This window comes from Zalophus californianus, chromosome 7 (genome assembly GCF_009762305.2).
Source record: "Zalophus californianus isolate mZalCal1 chromosome 7, mZalCal1.pri.v2, whole genome shotgun sequence".
In the NCBI taxonomy this organism is placed as follows: Eukaryota; Metazoa; Chordata; class Mammalia; order Carnivora; family Otariidae; genus Zalophus; species Zalophus californianus.
This window is the reverse complement of record NC_045601.1, coordinates 135,357,930-135,382,192: the sequence shown is the minus strand read 5'-3', so window position 1 is coordinate 135,382,192 and position 24,263 is coordinate 135,357,930. Positions and strand designations below refer to the sequence as shown.

Below are 24,263 nucleotides of genomic sequence, written 5' to 3'. Positions count from 1 at the left end.
AACAGGCTGACATCATCACAGCTAAAATACTCCACCAGCTGTGTTCGCCAGGAGGGACAGGGTCAGGATCAGGAGAGAATCAGAGGGAAGGCGAGAACAGGAGGAGGAAGGGAGCCAGAGAGCTGATATCTGGATTTAATTTACGTTCCGAGGGCTGCAAGCTTGCCTCCCTCACCAGTGTGGCGCTGAGAAGTTTTCTCCCCTGGCCTGGAGGAGGATCAGCCATGTCTTCTCAGCTCGTTAGAAATCACTCACACTTGCACCCACGGGGAGATTTAGGGATGTGCAAATTGTTTAACTTAATTAGAAAAATCACGAAATTGATGGGGGAAGTTGTGGGAGACGGGATGGTTTTCTGCACAATAGCTGGATGGTTTTATGACTCCAATCATAAACCCCCGCGTGGAAAGAGAGCCACAGGGGAATGTGTGACCTCAGAAAACCTATGGATGGTGGGGGAAGGCCACAAGCCTGGGCTCTGGTCGGCTGCCAGACAGGTGGTTTTCCCTCAGAGCTGCCATTTTTCTCATCCCTGAAACAGGCAAATGATTCCTTATGCAAGGTATATCGGGGGCCTCCTCCATTTTTGCAATCCTGGGCTTCTGTGCCCCACAGGACAGGGCTTGTAGACACCACCAGCATTCGCTGACCAAAAACCAAAGGGGGACATGGAAGGAATCTTTGTGGACCTCATGCTCATCATGAGGTGAGCATCACCATCAGCCCGCAGACCTCATGGGAACTGAAGCCATCCTGTCTAAAACAGAGGGCGGGGGGGGGGGGTTGTTTTGGTGATTATTTTAAGGAGCTTGAACTCCTAATTGTTACTGTGGAAAGACGCCTCCGGTGTTGTCTCCAGCTGAAGCTCCAGACGAGGCAGTGTGGGAGAAAAGCGCTGTCGCCGAGCTGTCACCGTTCCCGGGGCTTGGCCATCCCCGCTGCAGTGTTTTTCTGCACAAGGCAGTGTCTTCGCGCCCAGTCCTCTGGCCCGCTGCTGTGGGAGAGCGAAGGAGAATTCCAGGTGTGATCTGTTCCCACCAAATGCACCGCTCGACACCTCCTTCTGGCCACTCTGTGTCTCCTTCCTCTTCTGTTCAGGGACAGGTAGCACATTCCACCCCAGGGAGGAGAGCCTGCCTGCATGCTCAGTGATTCTGGTTGAAAGCCCCGATGGACAACAGAATCACTTCCCTTGGTGCCTCACTCCCAAATATGATCCGCTGGATATTCTTCTCCAAGACTGTAAGTCCGTGGCAAGTCCCGGAGGGGATCCCCGGGGCAATAGTGCGAGCCAGTGTGGCTCAGCGAGAGGATGGGGGGCGTCTTCTGCTGCAGTGGGAAGCAAGTGAGCTGGTGAAGAAAATGCCGGACCTGGAGCCAAAAATACCTAAGTCGGGATCTATCTTCCACCCCTCCGTAGCACTGGACCTGGTGCAAATCGTGTACAAATTAGTGCACAAATACTTTACTGTGCAAACCATCTCAGCCTTCCAGTCTGCTGACACAGTGGGAAGAATGAGGGTTGTTGTAAGGATTCACGTAAACGTGTTCAAAGGAACCAGCGCACTGTGTAGCACCCGGTAGGCCCTTGACAATGTCTGTGACCATCCCTGCTTCAATTTAGGGGGCTTTGGCCCTGGGAAGAGAAAGGTTAAGGGTGCCTAGGTGGTGCGGCTAGCTCTTGGTTTCAGCTCAGGTCATGATCTCAGGGTCGTGAGACTGAGCCCTGCATCTCGTTTCCCACTCCGTACAGAGTCTGCTTGAGAGTCTCCCTCTGCCCCTCCCGGTTCATGCTCTCTCTAACATAAATAAATCTTTAAAAGAGAGAGGAACGTTAGATTCTGAAAAAATAATTAAAAGGCTTCATGCTCTAAAAAAGAATTTATGAAAGGAGAGGCAGTCTAGAAATGTCCAGAAAGAAGGATAAAGTTCCAGAGCGCCCACACCCCTATTTCTCCAGGAGGGGCTAAATGCCCTCCTGCATACAGCCCCGCTGTATTTCTCCAAGTGTGAGCTGGCCTGGAGGAATGCATTGGTGGCCCAGCCGTCCACATCGGTAAGAGCCCCAGGAATGAAGGTGTCGTGTGTCTTTCTTCTGCCAGGTGCCCACTGGGTGAGCCTCTGCCCAGGATGCTCCCCCCCCCCCCCAGGAGCCTTCCACTTCCATCCGGAAAACACTTTCTGCCTGTGAGCCGCGCCTGCCCATCCCTCTGTCTCATGCTCCCCAAGCTCAGCTTTTCTGAAGAGTATGCAAAACTTGCTCGGTAGAATTGTAGTAAATTTTATTTGTAAAGTGCTCTGGGGTGACACTTTCCTTGGACTGTGTCTTTCCTAACTGGCAAGCTGCTTATGTTATTAGGGCCGTCTCTCACTTCCCAGATCCTCCCGAGGTGACTGCTTCACTTTACCTCCTTGGTGGCTGCTTAATAGTCAGTGCCATTTACCTCTCGTAGCTGTCCTGGGGGGCCACACATGTGCATGTGTGTGTGTGTGTGTGCGCGCGAGTGCATGCTAGTACAACGTTTTGTAATGATGTGCTTACCTCACGTCTGCCGACGGCTTCTCTTTCATTCCACTATTTCTAATTTGACTGCTATGTTCTGTGACTCATCAGTGGCAGCATTATGCTTTAATGGATTAGCTGGTGCCTAAAAATAGCCAAACCTCATGCGAGCAGCACAGAGGTCTGTATGGTCCCTTAGCAGCCAAGGCAAACCGACTTGCCAGCACTTCACATGTGGGGCTTGGTGGGAATGAATTCTAATGTATCAAAAAATAGATAGTGACCTCCCCATGTGCAAAAGCCCAGCGCTGGGGCTGTGGTCCAGTTGTCAATGATAATCCTCCTCTTGATGCTCATGCCAGAAAGGCTCCAACAGAAAGAAATGGTATCGAACCACATTTCTGTTGATGTGCCTGTGCCCCCTCCCAAAAAAAAAAGAAAAAGGCTCTCCTTTAGTCTGTGTGTGATATATATGCCCCTAACCAGGGGATCTTATGTGTATTATGGAAGCAGACTCCCATTGTTGCTTATAGCTGTTTTTTAGATAATAGACTTTATTGTTTAAAGTAGTTTTAAGTTTAAAAAAAAAAAAACAGCAGAAAGTAGAGGGATTCCCAGACACAGAGTTTCCCTTATTATCAAAATCGTGCATTTGTGTAGTGCATGTGTTACAACCCATGAGCCAGCATTGATACATGATTATTAACCATAAAGCTTATGTTAAGGCTCATTCTTCGTGCTGTACATTCTTTGGGTTTTGACAAATGCATCATGTCATGTATTTAGCATTGCTGTATCATTCAGAGTAGTTTCACTGCCCTAAAAATCCATGTTTCCTGTGCATGCTGCCCATCCCCACCCCCACCCCAGAGCCCGGGCAACCCAACCACTCATCTATTCCTGTCTCCGTAGTTCTGCCTTTTCCAGAATGTCATATAGTTGGAATCACACAGTATGTAGCCTTTCCAGACTGGCTTCTTTCACTTGGCAACATGCATTTAAGGTTCTTCCATGTCACTTATTGGCTTTGATCACTCATTTCTTTTTAGCGGAGACTAATACGTTGTTTTCCTAAGGCACACCTTTTAAGACCCTAGAGGAGGAGGGCAGGTGGGGTAGAATTCTGTGTGTCTGAGAGCTGCTCCAGCCACCTGTTGAGTCAGATCCTAATGGGGCCTCCCTGCAGTGGAGGCTCTGGGAGCCAGCCTACAGCATATGAGGAGAACCCAACATGTCATTCGGGATTTGTGTTTGGGGGCGTCTCTGAGCTAGGGTGTGGGTTTACCGAACAACCCTGAAACACTTCCACCAAAGACTGAGTCAGGTTTTAGCATTAACGTGATTCAATGTTTTAAATAGGACACTCACAGATATTCTTACACTCGACTGAAGAGTTGTGACTGTTTTTAATAATGATTTTTAAACACTGGAGAAAATGGGTCTTTCACTTAGCCCTGTAATCATTGCTCCATGTTGAGAACATAATCATGCACACTGGCCTTTAAGGAAAGCAGATTGGCTTTTTTTTTCTCCTGGTAGAATGGGATCAAGAATTTCACTTGCAGACAAAGTTGGCAATTCCCAACTTAATAATGTCACCAAAAGCAAGCCATGTTCACTGAAGCCCAGCTTCTGAGAGATCTCGCTGATCCGGGGTAGGGGCAGAATTTGTACGTTTGGGATAGTGTCAAGCAAAAATGTTTTGTAAAACAGATGCCCTTCACATTTGTGAAAACAGGGATTCTCGTGGAGGAAAGGGGAGACATATTTAAACAACAGACGTTTTGTTTTCTTTATATCTTGTTTTTGGTGGTATGTACATATGTGTGTATATAGACATAGCACCAATCTAAGATTGAAATATACACCCAAACAGCATAAATATGTGGATATGCATACAGTATTTAGATACAGTAGTTGTTGACTAAGTAGTTAAAAGAATTTTATTAAACTTACGCACAGAAGAGCTAAAAATGATTTTAAAAGCCAGTCATTAGCCAGACCAGGAAGGTGACATTGAATAAATAATCATCAGCCTGGAAGCGAGGATGTGTTGCCTCTCTGTCTTGGTTCTTCCATCCTGAATAGAAATTGGAGGTGATCGTTTTAGAGGCGTTGATTTGGGGGGGTGCTGGAGAGAGGGAGGGGTGGGCAGATTTCTCATAGAAGCAGCGGTGAGCTAACGGGTGTGCCTGCCACAGCAGGAGGAGGGCAGGAAAGGTGGGAAAGGACAGGAGGCAACCCGCCCCTAAAAAGGAGAGGTGCTGGCTACAAGGCATCCAGAGATGAAAGGCAGAGGGGCCTCAAGCTGACATAGGACAAAGGCTATTCATGCTCACATTTCATCCTGCAGACTGCTCAAAGTGTTTGGAAAAGAAGGTATTTATGGGTTGGGAAAAAAAATGGGCCGTGTTGAGCCGCCAGAAGTTATGTAACATGCTTGGGTTTTATATGGCACTGCCCTCCTGGATATATTTTCCTTGGGGTTTCGTCAGAGACTCTTTGAACCCCGGCATCATCATGAAACGAATTAATGATTATTAGCACATCTGAAAGAGCAAAGGGGAACTCAGGAGTGGAGGGAAAGCAACTGAAGTGTGATTCGGTGAAATCAAGATGAGTTGAGGCAGCAATCACTCAGCGAAGAAAGCTGCCGGTTCAGGGGTGAGCCAGACCCAGGAAGGCTCTGCTCTTCTCCCTGGGGAGGCCTGAAGTCCAATTTAGTCCTGGCTGATGAAAAGAAACAAGGACAGGCAGTCTTTCGGCATCTAAACATTGACCTCTGTCGGCCATTGGTGCCATTACAGTGTTTTTACGTAGGGAAAGCTAACACGGAACTGGTTATTCTTTCGGATTTTTACTGAGCACCTATTACACTCCAGGAAGTATTCTACGCTCTGGTGAGAGAACAATGAGCGAAACAGTCAATATCTCCACCCTCGTGGAGCATATAGTCTTGGGGGAGTCTGGGGGAAGAGGTGGCACAAATAAATATGTAAGCAAATATAATAAGTGCTATGGGGAAAAAATAAAGCAGCCTAGAGACGATGGGGAGACTCGGGATGGAGGGTCATTACTTTAGGGTGGTGGTCCATGAAGCTCTCTCTGTAAAGGGGAACGGGAGGCAATAGTACACAGGGCAGGAAGGATCCCAAACGGAGGGAACAGCAGACGCACAGACCCAAAAGCTCGTGTCTTTTGGAGTTCATTGAGGAGACCAGTGTCACTACAGTGCAGTGAGTGGTGGAAGGGCTTGTTCATGGCGGCTTTTTCTCCCAGTGAGAAGCTGGCTTGGCCAGGGCAGTGGTGGTGGAGGCAGGAAGATATGGTCTCATTCTAGATATATTTGGAAGATGGAACCAACAGGATTTGCTTGTAATTTGGAAATGTGCAGTGTGAGAAAGAGCTGAGTAAATTATGATTCCCAGCACCTTGACCTGAACCCCTGGAAGCATGGGGATGCCATTCATGGAGAAGAACAGAGCAGACACCAGTGGGCAAGGGCATACCAGGGGGGCCATCTGGGACACATAAAGTTTGAGTTGCCAATAGACACCCAAGCGGACATCATCAGATAACATGGCTGCCATTATCCAACTCCGCCCCTGTGAAGTTGCTTGTTTCGTTTGCATGTTCTGTATCCCCACTGAAGGCAAGAACTGGATCTTCAACCAGAGGTACGCTTTTCTAGTCCCCAACACTTACCAGGTGCTCAGGATTACATATTGAATGTTACCAAAACTGCAAACCCTGGAGCATGAACACTTGATCAACAATATCTTGAAGCTCTTGGCACCATAGGGAAGACCCACGTGGGTCTCAAATTCAAGCAATTCACAGACTGATCATTCTGGTTTCAAGTAACATCATGTCACAGAATCCTACCTTCTTTGTTTCATCTCCCAAACAGTACAGCGTGTTTTGAGGTAGATAATGCTCCCCACCAAGGGAATTCCAAGGAGATCAACCTAACCATCTCTATTCTCACAGACAAATCCCTCAGTGTGATTTCTTCATTAACTGTTAATGATCAGTTAACCTTTAAAAATGTTTGTGTCCTTCTGACAAACCTAATTATGAAATAAAAATAGATTTGTTATGAATACTTTAGTGTGCTTATTTGAGATATGTGCAACAAGAGTTTGACTTTCACCAAAGAAAGAGGAAAAAACCTATTTTAGGTCACATATATGCAGATCAAAAAAAATGCATCATCTAGATAATTCAGCCTACATAATTAGGCAGCAGAAAAATATTAGTGAGGGTAAATATTAGCAAAGATAAGTAATTAATGAGGACAAAAATAACATTTGGCCTGAGCTATCCTGTCCACTGCTTACAATGATCAGATTATCTGAATAGTCTTTTGCTCCTAGCTTGCATAGACTCAGCTGAAGATGTGTGGTGTCGTATCTTTTCCCAGGATAGCAGAGCTTCTCTGGGAGGAGACAAAGCCAGAATTTAGGAGGAAGGGACCAAAAGCAAGGCTTTGAAGTGGTAGAGAAGATCTTCCCCAACCTATCCAGGTTGAAAATAAATTCTGTTATTATCAGCTCTTTTTAGTCCACAGCTCAAATAATCTCTCTCCTCGTCACTTTCATGAATTTTTAGGTAGGCTCTTCAAGCTATGGACCACGTTACAACATTTAATTCCAAGACTTGTCTTGGGAGTTTTGAGATGAAAGAGTAATGAAGGGCTTTCAAAATGCCCCCAAACATTATGATGTATATAATGGGAAGCATATGCATCTGCATCATAGCTTTTGGAGTGATCGGCAATGTTACCTCTTATAAAGGCCTTGAAGATATTTCTTCTTAAAAATGAGTCTACAGATACTTGGTAACACGTGGACGTTTTCAGTTAGATTATATCTACAAGTATACAGTAAATGTTATATTCAGAACATGAAATGTTGGCTGCTCTGAGGAGTTTGTATAATATGGCTCACACACCAAGAACCTGACCATTAGCAGGTGTCGGACTGTCTGTCAGCAAGGAGACACAGACTCTACCCAAGTACAGGGGGTCATGTAGGAAAATGCAAAGCCATAATAGAGGCCAGTGTGTTTAGAAATAGGGTTTGTAGTGTTACGGACATTACATTACCTCTGACCAGTGTTAGGCAGGGATAAGCAAATAGATTCTTAGGGGATATTTACACTTGAGAACTTTGTTTCTCTGACTTTCAATTGCAGCTAAACAATCCCCACTTGTAGGATTTCTTCCTTCTGCTTGGTGTATGATGTTAATGGCTCTAAGAGGTTTGGGACAGGATTTATGGAGCCAGCTCCAGACTGGTCCTCCCACTTGGAACTCAGTGGGCATCACCATCTGATACTGTAGCTTGTAGGTATCTTTGTACATATGTATATGCAAATACATATGTGTGATATAATGTGATGTAATTAAATATCAGCCTCATCACCCATTATGTAGGGGGATTAGAACTGCGTGAGTAGATATAAGGCAGACACTATTCCACAACTTTCTGAACCATGAAATAAAGCGATGAGCTTGTGCCATTGGATCTTACTTATTTCAACTAACATTTATCACTGTTGGGGGTAGTGGAAATATTAAATTCATCTCTTTTAGTGGCATTCTAATATCTGTTCACAGGGGCAGAGATAGGAGCATAGGGAAAGAAAATGGGTCTTGGGGGCCAAAGACTGGGATTAAATTACTATTCCATCAGCTCATAGTTATGATGTTAGGCAAGTGATTTAATCTCTCTGAGACTGTAGTTTCGGTTTTTTCCTTGTAGTAAAAAAGAACACACTTTTTTTTCACTAATCTGCTGTGAGCATAAACAAAATACTTTTTGTGAAGTTTGTACCTAAATGTTTGACAGGTAGTAGACACTCAAAAATTTTTAGGTCTCTTTTCGTTATTAAAATAGCCCAGAACAATTTCCCCCCTGATAATATGCACATTTTATATGGGCTCACGCTCACAACACACTCTAGAGTAATAAACTTGAACATTCACTCCAGTTGTTCCCTCTAAAACTACTTACAACTTTTATGGAACAAATAAAGTATATCTTTCAAGAAGTGTGTGTACAACGAAATCAATCTTAGTTATCAAAAAAGATAAAGTAGGTAAAATAGAAAGCCACAGTCCATATCACATGGAAATTTACTACTTTTTAGGTTTTGGGGGGGTGATATTTTAATTACTTCTGTGTTTGTGTATGTGTGTCTACGTACAAATTCAACAAAGCACTTTTAATATTATATATAGTCAATATTATTTGATTTACCCATATCTATCATTTTCATTGTTCTTTGTTCCTTCCTGCATCTACAAACTTCCATCTAGATCGATTTTTTTCTCTACGTAAAGAATACCCAGTAGTATTTTCTTTAGTGCGGATCTACTGGTGGTGAATTCTCTTAATTACTCTTTGTCTGAAAAATGTATTTTGCCTTACTTCCTGAAGGCTCCTTTTGCTCAATATAGAATTCTTGGTTGGCAAGTCTTTTTCTTGAGTGTTTTAAAGATACTCCATTGTCTTCTAGACAAAACAGTTCCATTTTTTAAGTCAATAAATTTTTATTTAAGATATTTCACACGGGATTCCTTCCACTGCGGATCACCTTAGCTCCTCCAAAGTGGGAGTCACAATCTTCAAAATCACCTCTCTACAAAGAACTTTTGTTCCATCCACAGTTGTCACTGTCAGTCAGCCCACGGTTCTTATGGTTGGGCTTCTCTGATCTCCACTTGAATATGGACAGACTTCACAGACTCCCCACCTGTAATCTTTGCACTTGCTTTTGATTTTGTTTAGCTCACAAAGACTTAGACAAGTGGGAAAAACAAATCCTCTTTTGCAACCCAGAACTCATTGTTCAGTGGGAATTTTGATACAGGTGAGAAGGAACATGATACCCAAAATAGTTCCATTCTTTTTTATTATTATTATTATGTTATGTTAATCACCATACATTACATCATTAGTTTTTGATGTAGTGTTCCATGGTTCATTATTTGCATAGAACACCCAGGGCTCCACGCAGAATGTGCCCTCTTTAATACCCATCACCAGGCTAACCCATCCTCCCACCCCCCCTCCCCTCTAGAACCCTCAGTTTGTTTTTCAGAGTCCATCATCTCTCATGGTTCATCTACCCCTCTGATTCCCCCCCCCTTCGTTCTTCCCCTCCTGCTATTTTCTTCCTCTTCTTTTTTTTTTTTAACATATAATGTATTATTTGTTTCAGAGGTACAGATCTGTGATTCAACAGTCTTGCACAATTCACAGCGCTCACCATAGCACATACCCTCCCCATAGTTCCATTCTTTTTAGTGAGAAGTCAACTATGAATGTAATTGTTGCCTATTTGGAGGTAATGCATATTTTATTCTGGAGACTTTGGGGATTTTCTTTTCCTATCTTTGGTTTGTAGCAGTTAAACTGAGCCCTGCTGAGGTGAGAAATTCTTTTTCTTTTTCCTGCTTGGGGGTTAGGCCTTCTTGAATCTGCAGATTATTGTCTCATATCAATTTGGAAAAATTCTGAGCTATCATTTCCTCAAAAATATTCCTTCTGCCCTGTGATCTCCCTCTTCTCCTGGTATGATTCAATTTATGTGTCTGTTAGACCTTCTCAGTGTGTCTTCTATGTCTCTCTCCTCTCCTCTCCTCTCTTCTGTGTTACTGTCTTTTTGTCTCTCTGTCTCATTCTGTATCGTTCCTTCCAAAGCACTAATTAAGGAATCCGGTTCACCAGTTCTCTCATCAACCACATTTATTCTGTTGGAAAATCCATTGTAGTCTCCTATTTTAGTGAATGTATATTTCTTTATTCTAGAATTTCCATGGATCTTTTGAAAACAGATTCCAGTTCTCTACCAAATCCTCAAACTTGTCTTTAATCTCCTTAAATATTGTAAATATAGGTCATTTTAATGTCTGTATCTGATGACTCTACTTCAGAAGCCCCTGTGGGTCTGTTTCTATTATCTGTTGTTTCTGTTGGTTTTTTATTCATGTCCTCTGGTCTGTTCATGGACCTTGCCCCTCTTTTTTAATTGAGTGTCTTTTATTTGAAAAACTGTGGAAATAATTCAAGACCTTAACCCAATTTTAGGGGTTAAGATGATTAAAATCTGAGTTTCAGACCTTGAGAGGGCCTGTCTACTTCTGGTTCACCTTACTTCTAGAGTACAGCACTCAGCACTTTGGGGTCACAGCCCAAACGAGTAGAACTCACCAGAAAGCACCCTCCCTTGGTACACCTGAAGGGTACACTGAATTTCCTTCCCTACTCCCCCCTCCTCCACCCCCTTGAGATTACCAGAGGTCTACTTGGTTTTGAAACTGCTCAAGTTTGAAATGTGCAGATGCCCTCAGGGGAAAATAGGTTTAAATCTCTTGGCCATCACCCTTTTCTGAGCCTTACCTGGTGGTTTTTCATTATCTTATTTTCTGTCTAATGCCATAAGAAATCATTTTTTACAGTTCACCCCTAATTTTTGTTTGGTTGGTTTTTGTTCAGAGCATTTAGTTGTCCTCAGTGAGAAGATTGTTCCAGATTACCTAGTCTACTATCCCTAGAAAAGCCATTGAAAATTGACTCTTTAAAACTACTTCATTGTTTTTTTCTTTTTTATATAGCATAAAGTTGAAGAAAAAAAATTCTATGAAAATTAAACCGTTAGAACCTCAAGTGCATTTCAACCTAATTTAATGGCAACAGTAGGACTTTCACTGGACACTATCTCCTTGCTTTGCTCACCTATTCCTACTTCCGGGAGTGTCTTCTCCTTGCAACCACATGTGTACTCCACTCCCCTTTATGTTTTAAAACTCAGCAAAATGTATCCTCATCCAGGAAGACTTCCTTAAGCACCTCCTCTTCAAACTGGTCTATATGCCTTTCCTCTGCCCTCCAGCAACTTAATGTTGGTATTCAAGTATTATAACCCCACTCGCTACATTGATGGGCAATTGTGTTCATGTGCCTCTTTTGTCCACTTGATTGTGAACTACTTTGGGACCAGGACTGGCTTTTTCAGTTTATTTCCTTAGCACAGTGCGCACATGGCACATGGTGGTAGAGAAAACAGCAAGCTCTTGAGAGTCTATTGAGCTTCCCCCACTTTTGATAGTTGTCTTCAAACAAATGCACAGGCTGATTTGAGTACCTGGTGCTTGACCCTGGATGGGCCAAGTACTTGAGCTCTCTATGTCCTAAATTTTACCCTCTCCCCAACATTGTCCACTCCTCAAACCTTCCAAATGTTGCCCAGCCTTCAGGGTCCCAGGGAAGCCCTCCTTCTTTACTCCAGCCTTCACTGGTTCTGCTCCCCTCAATTCCTGAGTACACACTCATGTATCCGATAAATATTTATTAAGCTTCAACCATGTGCCAGGGGCCCTTTTAGGGGCCAGGGATACAGTGATAAACAGGGCAGTGCTGCCTGCATACAGTTTCCTAATTAGCCCTATCCTACATGAGAATAGCATTTTCCCAGTGAGCTGATAACGTGTAAGAGTGTGTCTTGTGCTGGAGTCCCCTGCAGAGCCTGGCTCAGTGCTGAACACTGAGTATCTGTCCTGGCATCCTTGGGGGCCGATCCATTTGTTTTAAAGGAGGCCAGCTAGAGAGCTGATACTTAGTAAAATGGTATTTTGAATACTAAAGGGAATTTTACTGGCTTCTTCCCAGCACCGATATATGGTAGGTACACAGGTACAGCCCAAAATTAAGAGCCTCATTTGTGTGTATGGGTGGATGAGGCTTGGGGAAGGAAGTCTACCTCCCCACACCGCCCCCCCCCAGTGTGGCTCATGCACGTGTGGGTGTGTATGGCATAAAACAAGAATCAGATGTCTTCATCATCCCTTTGCCTGTCTGTCTCTCCCTGTTTCCACAGGTCAGCGTGGAGGTTTTGGTAGAGTACCCTTTTTTTGTGTTTGGACAGGGCTGGTCATCCTGCTGTCCAGAGAGAACCAGCCAGCTCTTTGATCTGCCGTGTTCCAAACTCTCAGTTGGGGATGTCTGCATCTCGCTGACCCTCAAGAACCTGAAGAACGGCTCTGTTAAAAAGGGCCCGCCGGTGGATCCCGCCAGCGTCCTGCTGAAGCATTCAAAGACCGACATCCTGGCAGGCAGCAGACACAGGTACGCGGAGCAGGAGAACGGCATCAACCAGGGAAGTGCCCAGATGCTGTCTGAGAATGGCGAACTCAAGTTTCCGGAAAAAATAGGATTGCCTGCAGCGCCCTTGCTCACCAAAACAGAACCCAGCAAGCCCACAGCGACGAGGAAGAGGAGGTGGTCGGCCCCGGAGACCCGCAAACTGGAGAAGTCAGAAGACGAGCCACCTTTGACTCTTCCTAAGCCTTCTCTAATTCCTCAGGAGGTTAAGATTTGCATTGAAGGCCGGTCTAATGTAGGCAAGTAGAGGCAGTGTGGGGAAAAGGAAATTCGGCTCTCCCTTATCATTTGTATCCAGATTACTGTACTGTAGGCTAAATAACACAGTATTTACATGTTACCCTCTTTAGGTTTCTGTTCTAACCTTGTCATTAGAGTTACAGCCGGTGTTGCACAGGAGACCGGTGCACTTGCTTTTCCAGGAGTGTCTGGCAATGACAGTGGGGGGGGGGGGCGGGGCGGGGCAGGGCCCCCCCCACCCCGCGCGCAGGCTCCGGGCGTCCCGGTAGAAACGAAATGTGGCTTGCGAGCACCTGCCTTTTCCAGCCGCACAGAAGCCTCCACTGGGCGCTGACTTCCGCCACTTACCAACCCCCACCCCACCCCGAGAAAGTTCTGCGGGGCAGGGAGCTGTGGGGGCGGGGGTGGGCGCGCGCGTGCGCGCGCACGTGTGGGGGGGCACAGGTGCATGGCCAGGGAGGCTCCCCTTCCCTCCGCCTCCCTCTGTCCCACTCTCTCCGGCCCTCAGCGCGGGCCCGGAGGTCCAGGGGGAAGGTCCTCGGGAGGTTCTGCTGTGCAAAACAAACATCAGGAATCCAGCTGCAGGGCACGCTAGAGAGGCCTCAGACAGCACATGGAAAGCTAACCGTGTAAAAGATCCTTTTTTTTTTCCTCCAACATATTTTACAATAAAAGCAACTTTTAATCCTATAGATATATATTTCCCCCTATGGGGCCTGACTGCACTGATATTTTTTTAGAGCAACTGCCACACGTGGGATTTCGTTTCTGCTTTTACTAGGGCAGTGATGTCTCCAGGGTGTCCCGGTGGGCTGGGCGGCTTCTGCTTGTCGCGCCCCGCACGGTGAGGGGGGCGGCGGCCGGGGTGGCAGAGGGTGGACACCCAGTATGGATTCCGTGCAGTGTTAGGAAAACCAATCAGGTTATCACATTGACTTCGCTCCCAAGAGGTAGACGCAAACTGCCCTTCAGACGCTGCGGGAGCTCTTCTTCGCATTGGGTTTGCAAATCTTGTCTTTTAACTCTAGTACTGTTTATAGTTCATGACTATGGACAACTCGGGTGCCACTTTTTTCAGATTCCAGTGTGACGTGAGGAATTAGATTTTGAAGATGAGCATATATATTACTATCTCTAAGCACTTAAAATGCTGTTCACACTTTATTACCAAGCATCTTGGTCTATCATTCAACAAGTACTGTATCTCCCTTTAAACTCTTTGGGAAGAAAAACAAAACAAAACAAAAAAAAAAAAACTAAGTTGCTTTCTTTTTTTCAACACTGTAACTACATTTCAGCTCTGCAGAGTTTCTCACGAGCAAGATATTGGAAGTTTCAATGTGGTTTAAAGGGATGAATGTGAATTATGAACTAGTAGGTGACAATGAATGACCACCGAGTACAGCCTGACAGAAGGCACTTTTCACTTTGATGTTTGAGAAAGAATTAAAGGCATATGCAGAGCTGGCAGAGAAACTGAGAGAAAAGGGATGGAAAAAAGAATACTCATTTTTGTCCAGTGTTTTTCTTTTTAAGATGAACTTTTAAAGAACCTTGCGATTTGCACATCTTGAGTTTATAATTTGTGTGATATTCCTGCAGTTTTTATCCAATAACATTGTGGGAAAGGTTTGGGGGACTGAACGAGCATAAATAAATGTAGCAAAATTACTTTCTAACCTGCCTAAACTCTAGGCCATTTTATAAGGTTATGTTCCTTTCAAAATTCATTTTGGTCTTTCTACCACATCTGTCACAAAAAAACAAAAAAACAAAAAAACAAAAAAAAAAAAACAGGTCTTAGCAGGACAACTCTGAGAATTTTCTTCAGACTCATTGAGAAAGTTTTCCATAAAGACATTTATATATGTGAGCAAGTTTTTTTAAAAAAAAAACAATTACTTTATTATTGTTGATATTAATGTTATTTTCAGAATGACTTTTTTTTTTTTTCATCTGAAATGGAATCGAGATTTTAATGTTTGGTACAAACCCAGAAAGGGTATATTTCACAGTTTAAACCTTTCATCCCCAGAGACCTGAAACATTGTTTGTGGGTTTTGAGTGTGTGTCTTAAAGTGCTTTTAAAAAAAAAAATAAAGTTTTATAAGTAGGGAGAAATTTTTAAATATTCTTACTTGGAACGGCTACAATTTATCTGAACACATAATTGGATTTTTCTTTGACTACTGAAAGTATTACTTCTTGCATTTCACAAATTTGAAAAAAAAATTCTTATGTCAACCCACATTGTGGCTGTCGAGTACCCCATTATATTTAGCTCTCAGCAGAACTAATGATATTTATAAACCGTTTTCTGGGGTGTACCAAAAACATTTGAATAGGTTTCGAAGAGCTAGAACTGGTCCTTGACTTTCTGTGGATTTCATTACCCTCTCAGCATGCTAGCAGAGAGCTGGGGGAGCCCATTCTTGTGGTCATACTGCTTGTTTAGCGCTGTATTTTTTTTTTTTTTTTAATGTTTCTGCTCAGAGAACTTGCTTAATCTTCCATATATTCTGCTCAGGGCACTTGCAATTATTAGGTCTTGTTTTTCTTTTTCTTTTTCTTTTTTTTTTTTTTTTTTGTAACCTTTGATGGTAAGAGGAATACAGAGCTGCCATATAGACTCTGTCCTCATCAGTACCACTATTTACAGAAACTCACGTGGACGCAGAAACACACACACACCAACTTTCGGCTTAACTTCCAGTATCGAACTCACTGGATCCTCAACACCAACACTAAAATGGGAAAATATACATGGTTTGGAGCAATAGGAACATCCCCATAATTTTTGTGCTTCTATTTCAGGTATAGGAATTATAAAATCATTGGTTCTTTCTAAACGTCGTCCCATTTCATTCTCTTGCTTTTTTAGCGTGTGCAATACTTCCCGTGCCAATAGGCCCGACCAGTGTGCTCTAAGTGAAAGCTCATTCCCCCGTTGGGTGCATCTTCCCTGTTCTGGCCAGAGAAGGGCTGGCGGGGAGGAACCAGGAAGGGGAGAGCCTCCCGCAGCGAGCTCCCCACCTCGGATGCTGGGGTGGGAAGCTTTCAGGAGCCCCGTGTGTCTGTCACCATGTTGCAGAAAGAGCCAGTGAAGGAGAGCTAGGGGACGAGCTGCAGTCCCCCCGTCACCACGAGGAATGTGGAGAGGGAGGAGGCAGGTTCATTTCTAAGGTGCACCCTGGAGCAAATAGAACTGGGATCGACCCATTCAATCTCCAGGGTGTTTTCCAGAGTGGACAGGTCCCTCCTCCTCAGGTCTGTGTCCTTGAGACTTTGAGCCGTGCCTCTGAGTGTGACCTGACGTGTGTGTGTGTGTGTGTGCGCGCGCGCGCACTCTGAGCATGCGGCCAGTGGCCGTGGAGGGGCCACCAGCGAACAATGGTCACCGCTCTTCTGTGGCAGCTTTTTCTTCAAATAGGAAGAACATCCAAAGGACAGGGAACCTCGTCTTGCTGGCAGACACTGGCAAGCCTTTGTCACTGCTCCTGTGTGGCAAACCCAACAATGACAGGCGTAGAAATTCTTCGGTCCCGTGCAGCTTACGAGGATCAGCCATGCGCCTCTGTACGATGTCCACTTTGCAATATCTAGCCATCTTTAGTTCTTCTTTCTTTCCCGTTTTCCATTTCTAAACTACTAACAGCAGGCCTTTTGCATTTACAATGGAACACGATCACCAAGAAAATCAGTCAGGGCGAAAACAAAAACAACAAAAACCAACAAACAAGAACCTCTCTTTATAGGGATTTCTAAATACATAAAATGACTGTTCTTTAGAATGTTTCACTTCAGAACCATTTCAAGTTTGTTGGGGCCACACTGGGGAGGGGGGTGGGGGATACAGAGATGGATGCCACTTACCTCAAACCCTGTAAAGTGGAAATCCAAATTGCATTTTCGTTCAGACTTTCGGGATAATTTTCTATGTCGGTCAGTTTTTTGGTTCTCCCCCACTCAACCCAGTTTGGTATGGGAGGATTTGATTTTTTTCTTTTTTTCTTTTTTTATGGCTGTTGATCCCATGGCTAACTCTGAATGGTGACCCTCTGTGTTTTCTGTTAGGTGAGTGTGTTGGGCTTTTTCCCCCACCAGGAAGTGGCAGCATCCCTCTTTCTCCCCTACAAGGAACTCTGCGAAACCTTTCTCACCTCTTACTCAGGGACGGGGCTGGCGTGTGTGTGGTACACACTGGTGTGTCCAGAAGCAGCACTTGGCTTGCTCTGGAGTAGGGTTGTACAACTCCGAGGAATGTTTGGATTTCCTGCATCGTGTGGATTACTCCTTAGATACTGCATACATTGCAATATAATGCTGCATGTTCAAGGTGAACAGTAGCTCCTAGTAATCATAAAATTCACTCTTTGCACATAGTTTGATCTTTACTGAAATGTGTTGCCAAAATTTATTTTTGTTGTTGTCGCTTTGGGATTTTTGTTTGTTTTTTAAGGAAACAATTGACAATACCCTCTAACATCTGTGACTACTAAGGAAACCTATTACTTTCATAGAGAAAAAAAAAATCTCAAAATGCTTTTGAAGACACTAATGCCATGCTATTTCAGATGTGGGAGAAGCAGGAGAGCTCTTGGGACAGGAGGCCAGGCTTTGTGAGCTGTGCTGGTTGTCATGGCTACTGTCTCCTGAACCGCAAGCAGCTCAACAAACTGGTCTGTTCTCTCCCAGAAGGCTTTGCACTTCTGTTTCCTAGTCACCCACGGTGATTCCAGGTGAAAGACGGGGCGGCAGTCTCGGCGGCCCAATCCAGCACCTTCGGTGGGAATCTAAAAGGAAAGGAAGTTACGCTTTTTATTTTTTAAAGTGGACTGGAAGTCTTTGCTTCCACCTTTGTGTTTTTAACCCAGAATTTCTGAAATAGAGAATTTAGGAACACATCAAGTAATAAATATACAGAAAATATACTTTTTTATAAAGCACATACGTGCATATGCTATTGTGTTGGGTTGGTTTCCTCTTTTTTCCACGGACAGTGTTGTGTTTCTGTTGATAGGGAAACTCCAAAGAATTTGCACACCTCCACTCCGGAGCTGAGATTTCTTTTACATAGATGACCTCGCTTCAAATATGTTACCTTACAGGATAGGATCTTTTCTTGTAGCACTATACCTTGTGGGAACTTTCTTTCTCTCTCTCTCTCTCTCTCTTTTTTTAATGTACACCTAATTTGAGAAGCTGAAGAAGAAAAAATTTTGAAGCACTCACTTTGAGGAGTACAGGTAATGTTCTCAAAAATTGCACAAAAGAAAAATGAATGTCGAAATGATTCATTCAGTGTTCGAAAGACATGGATCTGTTGAAACAATGAGTTTCATACCTTGTTTGTAAAAAAAAAAAAAGCATAAAGGTTGAAAGTTACATGTTTTGGGTTTTTTATTTTGTATATAGAAAATCGTCATGTCTCAAATAATCAGATTTGTGTGGTTATGGCCTGGAAGAATTACTACGTAAAAGGCTCTTAAACTATACCTATGCTTCCTTTATGTTTTTGTTACATAGAGCCCTCTTCCGAGGGAGGGCAACTCTGTATTCTGAAATTTGAGAATACTGTTCATTCCTGTGCTGAAAGTACTTCTCTGAGCTCCTTTCTTGGTTTAAACTCTCAAGCCCTTGCAACTCCTTTTTTTCTCCAGAGATCACGTTTGACATCCTCAGCACTTCCTGTTCCAATAAACCCAAAGAATATAATCCTGAACAAGAAGTGTTTGTAACAAGGGATCCTAGCTACCAGGAAAACAGAACTCATTATGAGGACAAAAAAAAAAAAAAAAGGCTCAGCCTTCTTCCCCCCACCCCACCCCCACACACACCTCATTTAAATGGGGGGATCAAACATGAATTTCAGTTTCAATGCCTAGTTTTACTTTAGTTTTTCGGGGGGCTTTTCCTTTCATCTTGAGGCCAAAATCAATGTGGAGCAACTTCTCAGAAGAGTCCTATCTTGTCCCCAAATCAAGGCAGCCGGCGGAAACTGGACAGCCGCCGGGGTGTTGAACACACCCACGAACAATTCTTAAATTCAGAATCTCAGCCCCTCCCTTACCTTTAAAATGCAAAGCTTCTGGTAGCTGACATTCACCTGTACGATGGCGGGAGGGGACAGTGGCTTCAGCTTTTCGTGTCCTTCATGACTTGCATCCAAATGGTTCAGCTGTATTAAAATTAAGTGCATTTGGCCAATAGGTAGTATCTGTATGGTAACGGTCTCTAAGAATTTCCGTAACTTTTCCTATCTGAAAGGACTCAAGTCTTCCACTGCAGATAATTGGAGACTTCACCCAAGTTTTCTTCCCCTTTAGTTTGTGTGTTCGTTTGCTGTCTGGATGGCCAACGAGCCTGTCTCCTTTTCCATGGCCAGTCTGAAGGCCGGCGTTGGAAGCGCTGTTTACAGTAATCCCTCCCGGGAGAGCATCCTGTCCTCCGGAGTATCAAGTCTGAGATGACGGACACTGGCTGAGAGCTGGGTCTTTACAGAGCAGTTACCAAGAAGTCGGGGGTGTAGGTTTCCTCAGGTTCCTACCCGAACCACTGAATCTTAAGGTATCCTCTGGTCCAGGAGCGGGGTAAATTAGTCAGTGAACCTTGAACTTGACACCCGTACATTCGGTTCTGCGAATACTGCCCTTTGGGCCTTTTTGGGTGGTTTCCTCCTCCTGGGTCTTCACCTGTAAACCCATTTAGGGTCAAGTGAATGGAGGTTTCAGGAGAGCCCTGCCTAGTATTCGTGGGGGCCTTTGGTTAAGACAGTCCTAACTTCTGGCCCCAGGGCCATCTCTGAGATTCAGACCCTCGTCTGTTTTATGATCAGATCATTACCCACCAAACTTCCAATTGTATGCCTCCCACCGGCCAAGGGAAAAGAGACACCAGAACTTTGAGGGCACTATCAGACTGATATGGCCAGTACAGAGGAGAACTAGGGAAGGAATGTTTTGCACCTTATTGAAAAGAAAATTTTAAGTGCATACATAGTTAAGAGCTTTTATTGTGACAGGAGAACTTTTTTCCATATGCGTGCATACTCTCTGTAATTCCAGTGTAAAATATTGTACTTGCACTAGCTTTTTTAAAACAAATATTAAAAAAAATGGAAGAATTCATATTCTATTTTCTAATCGTGGTGTGTCTATTTGTAGGATACACTCGAGTCTGTTTATTGAATTTTATGGTCCCTTTCTTTGATGGTGCTTGCAGGTTTTCTAGGTAGAAATTATTTCATTATTATAATAAAACAATGTTTGATTCAAAATTTGAACAAAATTGTTTTAAATAAATTGTCTGTATACCAGTACAAGTTTATTGTTTCAGTATACTCGTACTAATAAAATAACAGTGCCAATTGCAAACGTGTGTCCTTGTGTCAGGTCCTTGAAGAAAAGAGGAGACTGAGGAAAAGATGGTAATCTCGCACTTAGCCCCCCTGTGAGCACTGGGTTGGTGTGGTGAGGAGGGACACAAGGCAGTGCTTTTCCTACTGCTTTTTTTTGGGGGGTGGGGAGGTAGGGGGAGGCAAGACGGCTTGGTTATGCCTTGGTTATGCCCGAGACGAGGTCTGAGATAAAAGGCACATTTCAACAGCCCATGTTTTGACTTATTCAGTTCACGTTTTATTTCTCCTATCTGAACAATGCTGTTGACAAGAGAGATTTGTTTCTAAATAGCATTCGGTAGCTTCATGGAACTCCTGTAGCATCATCGATACATTCTGGAACAGTGTTGCTGTACACTGGTTTGTGGTCTGACCGTGGAAAGTTCCAGAAAGTTCCAGAAATTCGACAAGCGAGCCCCCCGCCCCTGGCATGCATGCGGAGGAGCCCGTTTGTCTCAAGGGTGTTGCATTGCAAGCATGCACCGTGCCCACTCCTAGCCGTTGCCCCAGGACATAATCCCCCCAGGACCCATGCACGGGAGCCCCTCAGCCCCATCCGGACGTGCGCCTATAGAATCCTTCCAGCCTTAAGATTCTGCATGGCAGCAGCCCAAGGTGAAGGGCAGCTCATTCACAGACTCCCCCCCGCCCCAGACTCCTAAGCAGGAAGGCTAGCAGGTTGCCGCAGATACTCAGGCATCCTGCCCGATACCAGGGCTGAGGGCAACCCCGGTCCAGGCTCCCCGGGGCCCGTGGCTGTGGGACACAAAGCATAATGGAGGCTTCAGGGTGAGGTTTGCAAAATCTCTGCTTCTAAGTGACTCACTTCCCTAAAAATTAGGTGAGCAAAGGACGGTCCTCCAGCTCATGGAAATGAAGCGGGCAAAAGCTCTACACGAGAGGGATAAAGCAGGCACAGGTCTCTGCAAAGAGCACAGCCTCTAGTGGGCTTCGGGGGGGGGGGGGGCCCTCCGGGACCACTCTGGGTGTGGCAGGGAAGCTGGCTGTGCCCCCCTCAGGCAGGGCTATGCCCTCAAAGTTCCCTTACTATTGCTGGTGCATTCGGAATGGGTTTAAGACCTTTCCTTCTCTCCCTTATTTTGCAACAGAGAATCTCTTAAAATGAACACACTGAAGGGCCTGAGTAGAAAAACTCTTCCACAGGAGTAGTAGTGTGGGCCTCAAACCTCAGACAAGCGAACAGGAAAGGTGGGGTGCCTCCAGGCAAACCCCACACCTCGCTCTGTATGTTAAACACCCTCCAGCCCATTCATGTTTCCACGAGTCCAAGAACTACTCTCAATGGATTGAGAGGGGAGAGTAGCACAACGGAGTTTGAGTTGCTGGGCCTTTAAATGGATTCTTATGAAACTACAAATGGACCTATAATTTCCTGGAGCACTATGGCCTGGATGGATCCTTCCTCTAGTGGCAGTTCACAAGGGACCTCAGGCCGTTAATTTGTCCTTAAACGGTAGCACCGTGCGACCCTTCTCTACTCCAGGGTAGTCGCTTGCTTTTTCAAGGAAAATGGACTCTTGTGTCTGGTTCGTTAAGCCTCATTCAAAAGAAAATAAAGTAAAACATCCTGGTCTGCATATATTTTCCAGTCCTATTACTCAGGGTATGCTCCAGAAGCAGTGACCGGTCATCGTTAATCCATATTCACTGTTTAAACCAGTGTGGTGGTGGCCGGTCTGTAGGATTCCTCCAAGGCCATGGGTCCATTCTCCAAGGAAATACCACTGTTACCAGTCGGTGAATACCATGTGGTCCTTCCTCGAAAGTATGAATGGCCTTGACAAGGACGTATTTCTAACTCAGATTTTAAACCACTGACTTGTAGAAAGCCGCTGGGCAAGGTTTGCGCTGTGTTTCAGTAAGGATTCCACTTGCCAATTTTTGGGTGGCTAACCTTCCAATAAAACATCCCGTGAACTTCAAGATAATGTCTATTCTCTTTAAGAGAGAGGCCAGCCTGACAGGTTGGGGCTGAGGAGGGAAGAGAGGAAGGAAAACAAAACTCAATGAAAAACCAAGAGAGGGACAGCGTCCCGAAAGCAACACTGACCCCACAGGGCCAGACACCTGTTCCCAAAAGGCACGTGTAACGCAGGTGGTGAAAACACGTCACCACACCTCATATCCGCAGGAGACCACTTCTTCAAGTTCATGGGTCTAGGCGGGCGCTTTCGTCCTTTGCAGGCGCGACCAGAAGCGGAGGAGGGGAGCCCAGGGACTCTGACCCCCCTCCCCCACCTCCATCCTCCCCTGCTCGCTCCTCCCGCAGTGCCTCGACCGCTAACAACCAAGCGTGGGAAGAAGGTAGAAAACCCCCAAGCTCCCCTGACAACTTGTTTCTGCAAATGCAAACTCCAGCACTCCACCAAGTCTTAAGATAATTGCATTATATTAAAGTGAAACCATTTTTCTTTAAAAAAAAGAAAGAAAGAAAGAAAAGAAAAGAAATGAAAGAAAAAGGGGAATTAGTTTTAACAATGAGGTTATGAGTTCCAGGCGGCTGGGCTCTGACCACTGACGCGGTCAGTGCCCTGCTTCCAGCCCCCGCCCCCAAAGGCACCAAGGGAGCCCCAAAGCCTCTGGGGAGTAGTCCACCATTCAGGAGAGGCCAGAAACTCTGACGTAACATGAGGGCGGTGGGAAAGCAGGTGTGCATGGAAGCTTCCACGAGCTGGACGTCACCTCATCCTCAAGGTTAGCTGAACACGGTGTTGTGCTGTTGCGTCACCCGGATGAACGTCGCCCTCCTGCTGAGCTCTTTGAGTTTGGCGGCCCCCACGTAAGTGCAGGTAGACCTCAGTCCCCCAAGAATATCCAGAATTGTGTTTTCGACATCCCCCTTGTAAGGCACTTCCACAGTCTTGCCCTCAGAGGCTCTGAAAGAAAAAGGAAGCTTGTCTTTTAATTTTTTTTTTTTTTTCTTCCCTTTAAGAACCCAGCCAGGGGGCACCTAGGTGACTCAGACGGTTGAGCGTCTGCCTTTGGCTCGGGTCATGATCTCCAGGTCCTGGGATCGAGCCCCACGTCGGGCTCCCTGCTCAGCTTCTCCCCACTCTCTCTCTGTATCTCTCTGTCTCAAATGAATAAATAAAAAATTCTTAAAAAAGAACCCAGGCGGAATTATTCCCAGCTTTAGCCCTTTCAACAGCCAATAGCCCCCCCCCCCCCCCGTCCAAGGCACTCAGGTAGCTAAATGCCACCGTCTGACCCCCACGTTGCTACAAAAGCGAGCTGCTCACACCAGCAGCTCAGATGAATGCATTCCTCCCACCCGAAGCGCACAGCCTCACTGCTGGCTGCCAGGGGCGCCGGGAAAAGAAAGTCCTCGTCAGCAGCCTTGGAAGAAGTGGACCCACACCTTACTCTCGGATGTCCCCCTCACACTGGGGCCCCCACTCTGCCCCTAAGAGAAACCAACTCCACCTTTCTCCTCCAGCTTCATCCTGACACCAGCATCTGACTGACCCAGGGTCCCAAATGCCCCAGGGGAAGACCAGCCCTGGCAGATTACCTCTTGAACGACTCCGGCCACTGCCTCTTCTTTTCTCACTCCCCGATCAACAGCAGAAGCCCGGAGCTTCGCCCACCCAAACACCAGCTCTCCAAGCAGACCCCGAGTGTCCTCAAAGAGGCCGATCAAGAGGAGGAGGAAGGTATCAATACAGACAGCCTCCCGCTTACGATGGTTTGAGGTCACCATGGTGGGAAAGCGATATTCACTCAGTAGAAAGCATACTTTCAATTTTGAATTTGGATCCTTTCCCAGGCTGGCGATGTGCCAACAGCCCCAACCGGTGATGCGGGTCACCGGTGCCTACAGAGACATCAGCCCCAGGACTGGGACGGGGGAGCAACCACTCTGCACCCGTACAACCGGTCTGTTTTTCAGAATATTCAATAAATTCAACCCTTTATTATCAAACAGGCCTTGTGT

At 45.2% G+C, this 24,263-nt stretch overlaps 2 protein-coding genes and 1 non-coding gene across 18 annotated transcripts in view; 2 read left to right on the top strand and 1 right to left on the bottom strand.

The window, feature by feature from the left end:
* ATXN1 (ataxin 1) overlaps positions 1 to 14,415 on the top strand; it is a 397,428-nt gene extending 383,013 nt beyond the window's left edge. For all 13 annotated transcript variants that reach the window (XM_027603224.2, XM_027603222.2, XM_027603221.2 and 10 more), the window contains one exon: positions 12,389 to 14,415. In XM_027603224.2, coding sequence (XP_027459025.1) covers positions 12,389 to 12,919 — 531 coding nt within the window. In that variant the 3' untranslated portion in view covers positions 12,920 to 14,415. The remainder of the gene's footprint in view (positions 1 to 12,388) is intronic.
* LOC113928180 lies at positions 9,273 to 9,394 on the top strand. The gene has a single exon (XR_003521856.1). It is a non-coding gene; the product is annotated as a small nucleolar RNA SNORA40 (small nucleolar RNA).
* A 6,108-nt stretch (positions 14,416 to 20,523) lies between the features above and the next one.
* Positions 20,524 to 24,263, bottom strand: part of GMPR (guanosine monophosphate reductase) — a 45,178-nt gene continuing 41,438 nt past the window's right edge. For all 4 annotated transcript variants that reach the window (XM_027603760.2, XM_027603762.2, XM_027603763.2 and 1 more), the window contains one exon: positions 20,524 to 23,205. In XM_027603760.2, the coding sequence (XP_027459561.1) occupies positions 23,025 to 23,205 (181 nt within the window). In that variant the 3' untranslated portion in view covers positions 20,524 to 23,024. The remainder of the gene's footprint in view (positions 23,206 to 24,263) is intronic.